Genomic DNA, 12,339 nt, shown 5'->3' with positions numbered 1-12,339 from the left:
GCAATCTCTCCAGCCCTCCTCCCCCATCCCCCCCCCAATGCTGGGAACTGAATGCAGGTCCTCTGCAGGGACAGCCAATGCTCTCTACAGCTGAGCAATCTCTCCAGCCCTCCTCCCCCAACATTTTGTTTTTACAGTAACCTTTACCTTTTCTTTTTCACGATCAATTAAGGAAAACAAATATTCAAAACTTCGTGGAATTACTCCTCTCAGATTATGAGAAAAATTATCAGAGTCTGATGGTCCTGAGAGGAAAAAAAGAATAAAACAAAAACCTTTTATTCTGAGAATCCTTCAAAATGACAATATTAAAAGGCAGTATATACAAGAATAAAATAATACATGGCATAATCAACTTCCTAGTTCTGTTTCAAGTAAGTTACCTTTACACTTGGAAAAGACACAATAATAAAACTGTCTGTCAGTGAGACTGGAGGGAAAGCCCACAGTAGCCACCAACCCAATTCTAAAAACGGGAGTGACCTGACAGAGAAATCTGTCCCCATGCTAAGCTTAGCATTTCTCTACTGTCAAGTATTGACATAACTGTGCTCTGTTTTGTACTTTTGTCTTCATAGACTGTGATGGTTTGAATGAGACTGGTCCCTCATGGGCTCGTATATTTGAATGCTTGGTCTGCAGTTGGTGGAACTGTCAAAGAATTAGATGCAGCCTTGTCAGAGGTGTGGTAGTGAGAATGGGCTTCAAGTTTCAAAACCCCACACCATTCCCAATTAGCTCACTCTCTAGGCCACTGCTCTAGCACCATGCTTGTCTGCCTGTTGTCATGCTCCCGCCATGATAGTCATGAACTAACCCTCTAAAACTGTAAGCCCTGAGTAGGTCTTTATTTTATAAATTGCCTTGGTCGTGTCTCTTCACAACAAGAGAAATAAGACAGAGACTGATCTGTTCTCTAAGCCAGAGACCCACACTGTGTGTGTCAGAAGCTTCAGAATTTTCAACTACAAAATGGGAATAATAACATCAATAACTAGAGAGTTGTTGCAAATAAAGCACTTATAATTGTACATCAGACACACAGTAAGTACTAAGAGTTAGGATTTTCTACTACTGTTTTAGTTGGACAGTAAAAGCCATAGTATTAAGAAGCACAGAGTAATGGATTCCTAGCAGACAGAGCAATGCAGAGTGGCTTCTCTATGTTGTTGCAAGTAGGAAAGGAGAAGTATGTAAGAATTGTTAGAAGTAGGGTGGTGGTGGTGCATGCCTTTAATCCCAGCACTTGGGAGGCAGAGGCAGGTGGATTTCTGAGTTCAAGGCCAGCCTGGTCTACAGAGTGAGTTCCAGGACAGCCAGGGCTACACAGAGAAACCCTGTCTCGAAAAACCAAAAAAAAAAAAAAAAAAAAAGAATTGTTAGGAACACTATTTCAAGCTTGAGATATGATATTTACATACTGATGTGTCTTCACAGTTCCTTGCTCACAAGTTCTCTATTGTCTGTTATTCCCTAAGTGAGTAGGGTGATAAGAACATCCTTTCCTCAAGAATTTTTGCCTGTGTCCCTGATTCCAGAAGCAGCTCCAGAACAGTTCAGAGCAATACAGGAGAAAGACTATTTAAAACAAGCCTTCTCAAAATTGCATGATGCTAATGAAGCCGTGATTACAAGGTCCTTAAATGATGACAGGATGAGGATGCCAGCAGACCTAGCCACATGCTCAGGGATCTCAGGTCCCAACCTCAAGGAGAGAAAAGACACTGAAAGTAAAGTTGATCACCAAGAGTCTGCTTTACATTCATTCCCAAAACAAGCTTCGCACTCCCCACATACACACCCAACAAAACACTGGGTCAGCAGTGAAGAGTCCCTGCTCTTTGTGTAACTAGATTTTTATCAACTCGACACAAGCTAGGGTCACCTGAGAGGGAGAACTTCACTGAAAAAAATGACTCCAAAAGATCAGGCAGGCCTATAGGGCATTTTCTCAGTGATTAACTCGGAGAGGCTCAGCCCACTGTGGGTAGCCCCTAAGTGGGTGGTCCAGTGTTCTATAAGAAAGCCTGTTGAGCAAGCCAGCAAGCAGCACTCCTCCATGGCTTCTGCATCAGCTCCTCCCTCCAGAGTTCTGCTCTGTTTGAGTTCCTGTCTCGACTTCCTTTGAGAATGAACAGTAATGTGAACATGTAAGCAGAATAAACTCTCACCTTCCCCAGCGTGCTTTTGGTTATGACATTAGCAATAGTAACCCTAGCTAAGACATTATTTTTCCTGAGAACAAGAGCTCTCAGCATCCATATCAGGTGGCCCACAACTGCCTGTAACCGCAGAGGGCCCTCCTCTGGCACCCGTAAGCACCTAAACCAATGTGCACAAACCCACACACATATAGAAAGATGTTTAAAAAAAAAAAAAAAAGACTGAGCTACGGGAGCTTGTGGATGGAGAGCAGCTACGGGGGGCTTGTGGATGGAGAGCAGCTACGGGGGCTTGTGGATGAAGAGCAGCTACGGGGGCTTGTGGATGGAGAGCAGCTACGGGGGCTTGTGGATGGCTGAACACAACTTGTGGGCAGCAGATGCACCTACAGAGACAGAAGCGCCTCTCTTCACTAACCCTGCCTCTACTGTCACTTTATCTGGCTGTGTGACAGCTGTGGCAGCTTGGATAGAGAAGAGACCTAGGAGGTTAGTAAAGCAAAGCACACTTTAGGTTTGTCTTCAAGGAAACTGCCAGGGATAATTTACTACATAAGAGAAGGTGCCATGGATGGTGGTGGCGTGGCCCTTCTGGCTGGGCCTAGCAGACGGAGGAAGCGAGGAGAAGGCACACCAACGCAATCGTTCTGTAGAAGTGTTTTGTCAACCATCCAATGGAGCTGGCCACCCAGACGGAAACCAGTGGCCAAAATAACTCCTTCCCCCGTTAAACTGTTCTCAGGCATTTTTTTCAGTGACCAAGTAATACTATCACATACTGTTTATTTGTAATCTTTCAGTAGAAGCCCTATGTTAAACAAGTTTCCCTGAGTCCTGTGAACCTCCATAGCAGTGGTTCTCAATCTTCCTAATGCTGAAACCCTTTCATTCAACTCCTCATGTTGTGGCGACCCCAACCATAAAATTATTATTTTGCTACTTCATGACTGTAATTTTGTTGTTACAAATTGTAAATATCTAGTATGTGACCCCTAAGGGGTCAGGACCCCCAATGATTTATAGCAAATTAATCAACCCTAAGGACAGGGTTGTGGGAATCCAGTCCATAGCTATTTGCTTTGCAACATGGGCCACAAACTGAGGCTTACAGTTAGTACCTGCTGTGGGAAAGGCAGTCTGCGTTGGGGACTAAGCCTTAAACCTACAGGATCTGAGAAAGGAGTTAATTGCCTCAGGGGATATACAGCTGATAATTGCTTGCTAGTTGATGGGAAGAAATTCTTGTGTGTTATCTGAGAAGACCTGAAGAATCCTAGTATGTAGGCCCACTTGGAAGCTACAACGCCAGCTTCTGCCAAGGACTAAGGAATCCCAACCGCCTCAGATTACACAAACGCTGTTCACTTGCAGAGCTGGGAGCCTACTACCAGTGGCTCCAACAGCTGTGTTAACACCTTCTAGTCCTCTTCACATCTGGCTGCTACTATACTCACTGAAGTCAAATGCAAAGAGCTACACCGATGCCCACAAGCACCTCTGAGAAGCCACTGCCAACAAGCACCCCCACTTACCTATAATTTCTGATTAAACAATGAACTGACTAGTTACACTAATAAAAGTTTGTTTTTCCTACAGATGACTATAACAGTATTTATAGTTAGAAAAGGCCTAGGTGGGTTCAAGCCCAACAGGGTCCCAGCACCGAGAAGGGAAAAGAGGACATGGAGTTCCATCCCTAACCAAGAAGCTATTTGCAACATTTTTCTTCAATAGAATGTCACTGGGTATATCCACCACACTCCAGGGCAGGCCCTAGGTCCAGGAATAGCTGGCTAACATAAAATGAACTTCGAGGGTTTTGTAGACTTCTTTTGATTGGGCTTTTTTGCTGTTGTTGTTGTTTTATTTGTTTTATTGGTCTTTCGCTGTCTTGATTGTTATTTTGTTGTTTTTGAGAAGAGAGCACGGTGGGAGGCAGTGTGGCAGCAAGCACCTTTAATCCCAGCACTCAGCAGATACAGGCAGATGAATCCTTGCAAGTTTGAGGCCAGTTAGGGCAACACAGTGAGACCCTGTTACAAAAAGGAAAAGATAAGGTGCAGCTGGGAGTGGTGATATACACTGGTAATGCCTGGACACAAGCAACGAAGGCAAAAGCACTGCTGCAAGTGTAAGGTTAACCTGGGGTACGCTGTAACCCACTATGAAATAAACCAACAAAATGATACAGAAGGCAGAGAAACATTAGTGAAGTATGCCCCAGAGAACAAAGGAACGAACAGAAGACTGATGTGCACAAGGAAGGTACAGGGAAGTAATGAGAACCTCACAGTCATCCTGTAAAGGCCTTGAGGCACTGCACTTAGAAGTCCAAGTCAGGCTATAATAGCACAAACCTTTAATCCTAGCACTCAAGAGGCAGAGACAGGTGGACCTCTCAGTTCTAAGCCAGCCTAGTTAACAGAGTGAGTTCTAGGACAGCCAGAGATACACAAAGAAACCATGTCTCAAAAAAAAAAAATACAAACTGTGTGCAGAGGGTACACCTATAAACCTTGATCGTGAGAGCTGGAGACAGAAAGATGGAATTCAACCTCACCCTTGGCTACAAAGAAAGTGTGACATCATCCTGGGCTACATGAGTTCTTGAACACGGAGGTGGGGTGGGTGGTGTCCTTGAAAAAGGAATCACACAGAAAGGCAAAAAAGTAGAAAGTAGACAAAGGGCTGCACACCACTGACCTCAGCACTCCAGAGGAAGTAGAGGTGGGTGAATGTGACTTCAAGGTAGACCTATCTACACAGCAAAGACATCTAGGGCTACACGGTGAGATCCTATCTCTCCCCACCCCCACAACCCCCAAACCCCCCCCAAAAAAGAAAGAAAGGAGGGAAGCAGGCATAGTAGTTAGGAAAATAACTTTAGATAACATTTTTTTATATATATAAAATTTCATTTGTAGACATTTCAAAGCAAGAAAACCTAACAAGTATAACAATCACCAGCTGCTTTGGGGGATAGAGTAGGAACCATAAACCAGGAATCTGGACCACACATGCACACACTGGAAAACTGTGTCTAGCACCCAGTCTATACCTAGCCTGTGCCAAGCACTGAGCTAAGAACATAGATATAAGGACTAACAAATAGACTGTCTAGGAACTCACAGGCTGGAAGAAACATGGGCGACATCACACAAAGAAATAACGCACCCCTAAAACATGTCCCAAGTGGTCACCATACAGAGAGCACTCAGATCGCAGACACTGGTCTTTACTTACCCATCATAGTAAATGTCTTTCCAGAACCAGTCTGCCCACTGAAAAAAGAAAATTTTGTGTTATTTTCACACATAAAATTGAGACGAGCCTTCTAATTTACTATGGTCTGCTAGAATGTAATGGGAGGAGCCACTCCAGACTGCACTGCGGTCTTCTCCTCCTCCCTTAACCGCACCTCAGACATCAGTCAGTCAGTAAGCACATGCCTGCCTTTTTGGGGGGTTTTGTTTGTTTTTTGAGACAGGGTCTCTCTGTGTAATGGTCCTGGCTGTCCTGGAATTCATTTTTTGTAGATTATCTTCCTCCCTTCTTCCTCCTGAGTGCTGGGGCTAAAGGTGTGTGCTGCCTCGATTTTTATAAATAGCTACAACAGTATTTGATAGATACAGAATCTTAAAACATAATTTATTCAAGCAGAATCAATTAGACTTCTCTTTCTAACTTTTGCTAAATAATATAGTGATTTTGAAATTCTGTCTTGAAAAGTCATTAAAATGTCTTTGTTTTAAAATAAGTTTAACGGCTTCACATGGTGGAAAATGCCTTTAATCCCAGCATAAGGCAGAAACAGGCAGATCTGAGCTCTGTATGACCACTCAACTAATAAATCACTCATTTATCTCCAAGTTCTATAAACATAAAAAGAAATCTGAATTAATATATTAATGAATGTGCCTTAGATTAAATATTCCTACATAGCTGAACATAGTGGTGCATGTTTTTAATCCCAGTATTCAGGAGGCAGAGGCAAGCATAGTTCTGTGAGTTTATCTTGGTCTATATGACAAGTTCCAGGATAGCCAGAGATGCACAGGAGATGCCTCCAATCAATCAATCAATCAATCAATAAACAAGAAAACAAATAAATAAATAAGCAAGCAAGCAAGTAAGCCAGTCTACAGAGTCTCCAAAGAAAACAGCTCTGAAGATATGCAGATAACCATGGCAATTTCAAAATCATTTTGAATTTCACCATTCAAAATAATCTATGGAAAAAATTCTTGCTGCTTTGGGAACACATGCTAGAACAGTTTTCTGTCTCATCTCGTAAAAAGAAACCATTTAAAGAGTCCTAGCTCCAAACTTTTAGATGTCAATATATACCCTACAGAAATCAGGAAAACAAAACAGGCCCATTGTCAGGAGAGGGGAGTTAGGGAGCCAGAGAGAGGGGAATAGCAGGGTAAGGTGGTCTGATCAGAAAAATGAGAAAGGATAGGCTTTTGGGGGAGGGGAATGGAGGTAAATATGGAGGGAGGAAACAAAGTAAAATGATAAGGATGTCTGAAAAAGTTATAAGGAATCATACTATTAATTATTTTTAAAAGGCATATAATGCCACACACATAGGTATATATATGCATATATATATATATATATATATACACACACACACACACACACACACACACACACACACACACACATGAATGACAAACACATACCTATAAAATTTTAATAAACTTCTCATCTGGGCCAAAGACACAACAAAATACCCAATAACAGACAAGTGAATCTCTCTTTTGAGTTGCTGGCTAGTGCTATCCAAGAGATTCCCAAAATGTACATCTTATTGCTGTTTTGCCCTTGGTTGCCCCCTAGGGAGGCACCGTGCAGAGGACACTATGCACTCAGAACAGTGTCCAGAGACCTGCTGAGCTGGAATGGTCTGAAAGCTTTATCCCTGCAGACTAGTTTTCATGGTATGAAAGGGCACATTAAAAAGGAATTGTATATAAATACTTAACAGTTAATATTTTTCTCACAGTGATACATTTTAATTCTGAAACTGCTTTACATGTATACTGGAGCTGACCAAGTTAGTAAGTAGATAACAGACAGTACAAGTAAAAGGTTTATTGCCGACAGCAAAGATAACTAAACAAGAAAGAAAAACTAAAATAAACCCAGTGGTTACTGGATTAGTGCTAGACATCAGTATAAATGCAGGGTTAGCATAATATCTACATGAGTGGATGATACAGAAACACTCCCAGGTCTTTCAGCAGACACCAAGGTATGTATATACAACAAGGTATATATATACAACAAGGTATGTATATACAACAAGGGTACGTATATACATCTCCTGCCATAAAAGTCTCAAAACAGTCAATCTCCAATAGTAATAAATATATCTAAGCACCCAGAGCTTGACTGCTCATTACCATTTTCCAATAGAAGGAAGCAGTTTTAATGATTCTAGAACTAGGTGAGTCAAAATATAAGAGCTTGGTTGTCATGTAGCCTGATAAAACAAGGACATACTTAAAAAACAAAGGACAGAATATGTCAAAGCGGCAGAGAAACCTCAAAGATCAAAGATGGAACAAGGTAGAAACAAATTATAGCACTGGGTTACTGCACTGTTAGCTTGAAAACAGAGAAAGGGGCTCCGAGCCAAGGAAGACGAGTGGTCTCTAGAAGCTGAAAAAGGAAGGAAATCTTTTCCTACACAGCTTCCAGGAAGGATGGAGCTCCAGGGACAGCATAAGCTTAGCCCAGTGAGACTCATGTTGAAGCTGACTTTAGAGAACTGCAAATTAATCTGTTATTTATGCCACTAACTTTGGGTGATTTATTAAACCAGCAACAAGTAAAAACTAATATAAGGACTCTGATACTTTTCTAGAGAGATAGTTAACAACTTACTAGGCAAAGATGGTCCCGTTATAACCGCTCATGCAAGATTCCACAATGCTTTTAGCCACTGTTGAGAATACAGACTCCTACAAATAGAAGCACCGAACATGTTAAATAAAAATACTTCTATATCTCATACAATAAAAAGTGCTTTCACTTTAAGACCTATGATTACTTAAAGGTTGCATCTACTTTAGGAAGATGGCTAAAGCATATAAGATAATAAAAGGTAAAATTACAAATATCACTAGGTCCATTAATCTCCAATACGATCATAGATTTAAAGCATGTCTCTATTGCTTTGGAGCAACATAACCAGGGAAAGGTCACAAACCTGACCCCTTGACAGCATCTGAGAAACCCAATAGTACTGTCAACTATATTGTTTTAACCATATTTTTAAAAGTGTTGATATTGTTTACAAATACATTTCAATTCTATGGCTATATGAACACATATGTATATCTGTGTACACATGCCGGGGTGGTGCTAATGACCTTGGCTATTGTTCCTCAGATGCTATCCAAGATAGGTTTTGGTTTTTTCCTACTTGTTTTGATTTCGAGAGAAAGTCTACTCAACAATTAGACTAGGCAAGCTGACTAGTGAGTCCCAGGGATCCCTGTCTCTGCCTTCCCACCACTGGGATTACAAGTGTAGGCCACCAAACCTGGCTTTGTTTACACACAGGATCTAGGGATTGAGAGCAGGTCCTTAACTCTTTAATGACTATGCTATCTTCCAGGCACTTTAATTTTTTAGTTAAAAAAAAAAAATTCTCTTTTTAAAAAAAAAGAAAAGAAAGCAGGCCATAGTGGAAACAAATGCCTTTAAACCCCAGCACTTGGAAGGCAGAGGCAGGCAGAAGTTCAAGGCCAGCCTGGACTACATAGTAAGACCCTGCCTCAGGAAAAAGAAGAATGCAGGCAGATGACTGGAGACATAGCTCAGTGGTTAGGAGCATTATTAGCTGCTCTTCTTCCAGAGGACCCTAGTTCGAATCTCGGAACCCATATAGTGGACTCATAACTGTCTGTAACTCTAGTTCTAAGGGATCTGACATCCTCGCCTAGGCTTAGAAAGTACCAGGCACACATATAGTGCACAAGCATATATTCAGGCAAAACACTCATACACCTAAATAATAAAATGATTTTTTAAATGCACATGGGGCTGGAGAATTAGCACAGTGATTACCAGCACTCATTACTCTTGTACAGGACCTGTGTTTGACTCCCAGAATACACATGGTGACCCACCACCATCCGTACAGTGATTACCAGCACTCATTACTCGTGTACAGGACCTGTGTTTGACTCCCAGAATACACATGGTGACCCACCACCATCCATTCCCAAGCATCTGAAGCCCTCTTCAAGGACAACAGGCATGCACGTGGCACATACTAACACACGTAGCCAGGTGCGATGGTATACATCTTTAATTGCAGCACTTGGGAGGCCAGCCTGGTCTACAAAGAAAATTTCAGGATAGCCAGGGCTACACAGAGAAACCCTGTCTTGAAGGGAAAAAAACAAAAATAACTAAAAGAAAAAAAATTAAATGCATTCATCTGAATTTCAGACAGAATTATATACAAATATTATTCAGTGTGTTAGCATATACACAGCTCTAGATTTTCTTCACTTATTCTGTCACTAGTTTGTACTGAAAGTATTTTTATTTTATTTTCACTTATAGGTAGACACAGTTTATCAACAACATGTGAATTCTTAAACTTACACTGTTCATAAGCTACATGTGGCTATTGAGAGTCTAATGTAGATTACTAGTCCAAATAGAGATATTGTATAATATAGGAGATTTGAAAGACTGAATCAACAAGAATGGAAAAGATCTTAATAATAGTTTATACTAATTACATATTAAAGTGGTATTTTGGATACACTGAATTAAATAATATATATGACCATAATTAATTTTACTGGTTTCTTCCACTGCCCCTCTCACTGTGACTATTAAGATAGTTTAGGTTTGGAATCTTGTATTCCTGGGAACTGGTTATGTATAGCTGAGACTGTTCTCAATCCTTCTGCCTTTGGCTTCTAAGTGCTGGGCTTATAGCCACAGGCTACCTTGCCTGTCTTTCAGAGATGAATGGGATGTGTGTATGCAATTTAATGGGGAAGGCTCACCTTGAATATGGCTGGGTCTTGATAGAACAGAGTGGAAGGAAGGGACAGCTTACTAGATTCTTTTTGACTTGAAGTACACTTTGCCATTGTCATTTCCAGCAACCCTAAGAATCCAGTTTTAACTGGGTGGTGGTATCACACCTTTAATCCCAGGACTTGGGAGGCAGAGGCAGGAGGATCTGTGAGTTCATGGACAACCTAGTTTACAGAGTGAGTTCCAGGACAGATAGGACTACACACAGAGAAGACGTGTCTCCAAAAAAAACAAAAAACAAAAAACAAAAAAACAACCAACCAACCAACTAAACAAAGAAAACAGATATTTTTAAATGATAAGTGTAGCTCATTTTACAGTTCTATTGACTATCAATTTTCTAGCTGAAAAGATAAAAGATCTACAAATTTTATGACACAAAGAAATGTCATGTGTTAACTAAAGACCTGTGAGGGCTGGGGACAGAGTTCACTCAGCAGAGTGCTTGCCTAGCACACAGAGCCTGGATTCAATCCTCAGCATGGCATACACAGACATCATGGTGCTGTAATCTCAGCACTCGGGTGGGGGGCAAGCAGAGCTGAAGGCTGAGGTCATCTTTGGCTACACAGTGTCATGCAGGCTGGTCTGGGATACATAAGACCCTATTTCAAGGGAAAAAATAAAGACCTATGATGTGTGGTCCAGTACCCATGAACAGCATGCAAGTTTTTAGCTTTGCTCCTTCAACATATCAGCCATATTCCAAATGCTTACGCACCATGTATGGCTAATGCACCCAAGGGACCAAAACTTAAACTTTATTTAGTTTTAATTAGTTTAAATTACCAAGTAGCCAGAGGTTACTGAAGCAGGTCAAATACTAAGTATTTCCATCAATTCAGAAAGTTCTGTTAGACAGTAGTATTAGATCTTAATTAAACTGGCCTTAATTAGAAAGCAGTTACTTATATATAATAGTAATCTTTTTAAAAATCGTGTATGCATGGAGGCAGGCACAGATATAGAGGTCAGAAGACAGCTTTGAGGAGTAAGTTTTCTCCTCCAACCTTTATGTGGGTTTTGGAGTTTGAACTCACAGTGAGACCTATGCAGCAAATGACTTCACCCACTGAGCCGTCTTCACTGACCCATAGTCATAGTCTTTTTACACCCTTAAACTACAAAGGCCACTCTACTAGTGACTGTCTAAACGCTTCTGAAGTCTTCATTCATTTTCATTGGTGTGTATAAAAAGAAACATAAAGCAAGCCTGTGTGATTCTGGGACAAAGTTTGAAGAACAAAGACAACTGCTAAAAAAATTAGATTAAAAATATTTATGGAATGTTTTGGCTTTCTTATCTGAAACCTGCCAAATTAAAAAGTGACAAATTAAACCCCTACATTATATATTTCAAATGAAAGGGCAAGTTTCCAGTGACCAGTACCTGAGTGGTGTCCATGCCTGCAACATAATCAAATACAAAGGTCTTGGGGTCTGGGTTGGAGTGTAGCTGGAGAGTAGTCTGGGAGAGCACAGATAAGCAAAAGCTCTGCTCTCCATCAGCTGCTCTGGCGCCCTCGTCAGCAGGACGAATTCGTACAAACACTCTGATGGCATCGCCTTCATTACTAAGGACCAAAACAAAAGTAACAGGTAAGTTTCCTGGGGAAGAAGCTGTAAGATAATCAGAATCTCAATTGCCTGTAACATTTCTATAATGAATCCAAGTACCAGACCTACTCTGCTGAAATTTACCCCTTTTAAATCTTCACAAAGCTCACAACCTTTACAGATTTATTTTCCAGGTGATATCACCACAAACCTTTACTGTAAACAAAATCAAAGGCAGCTATTTCAAGGAGCCTGACACACTGCTTTCTGTCATTTCCCTCTTCCTAGTACTAGTAAGTCCTTGCAAGGAATTACCACACCACTCAATGTTTTCACTGGGAATTGAGAAGGTATGAGGACGTATGCAATTTTCCTCTACTTCTAGCTGGTTGAATACAAGCTAACATTTTTAAATGAACATCTCTGACCAAACTAAACAGTTATCTTAGAAATACTATATTGGGGTCTGGAGAGATGGTTCAGCGGTTAAGAACACTGACTGCTCTTTCCAAAGGTCCTGAGTTCAAATTCCCAGCAATCTGAT

General features: G+C 41.0%; 1 protein-coding gene across 2 annotated transcripts in view; it reads right to left on the bottom strand.

The window, feature by feature from the left end:
• Positions 1–12,339, bottom strand: part of Kif15 (kinesin family member 15) — a 73,724-nt gene that overhangs the window by 48,285 nt on the left and 13,100 nt on the right. For both annotated transcript variants that reach the window (XM_076917840.1, XM_076917841.1), the window contains exons 3-6: positions 11,629–11,812; positions 8,058–8,134; positions 5,406–5,443; positions 148–245 (exon numbers count right to left, since the gene is read on the bottom strand). In XM_076917840.1, coding sequence (XP_076773955.1) covers positions 148–245; positions 5,406–5,443; positions 8,058–8,134; positions 11,629–11,812 — 397 coding nt within the window. The remainder of the gene's footprint in view (positions 1–147; positions 246–5,405; positions 5,444–8,057; positions 8,135–11,628; positions 11,813–12,339) is intronic.

The sequence above is a fragment of the Arvicanthis niloticus genome, chromosome 21 (genome assembly GCF_011762505.2).
Source record: "Arvicanthis niloticus isolate mArvNil1 chromosome 21, mArvNil1.pat.X, whole genome shotgun sequence".
NCBI lineage: Eukaryota > Metazoa > Chordata > Mammalia > Rodentia > Muridae > Arvicanthis > Arvicanthis niloticus.
This window is presented reverse-complemented; position numbering and strand designations above follow the sequence as displayed.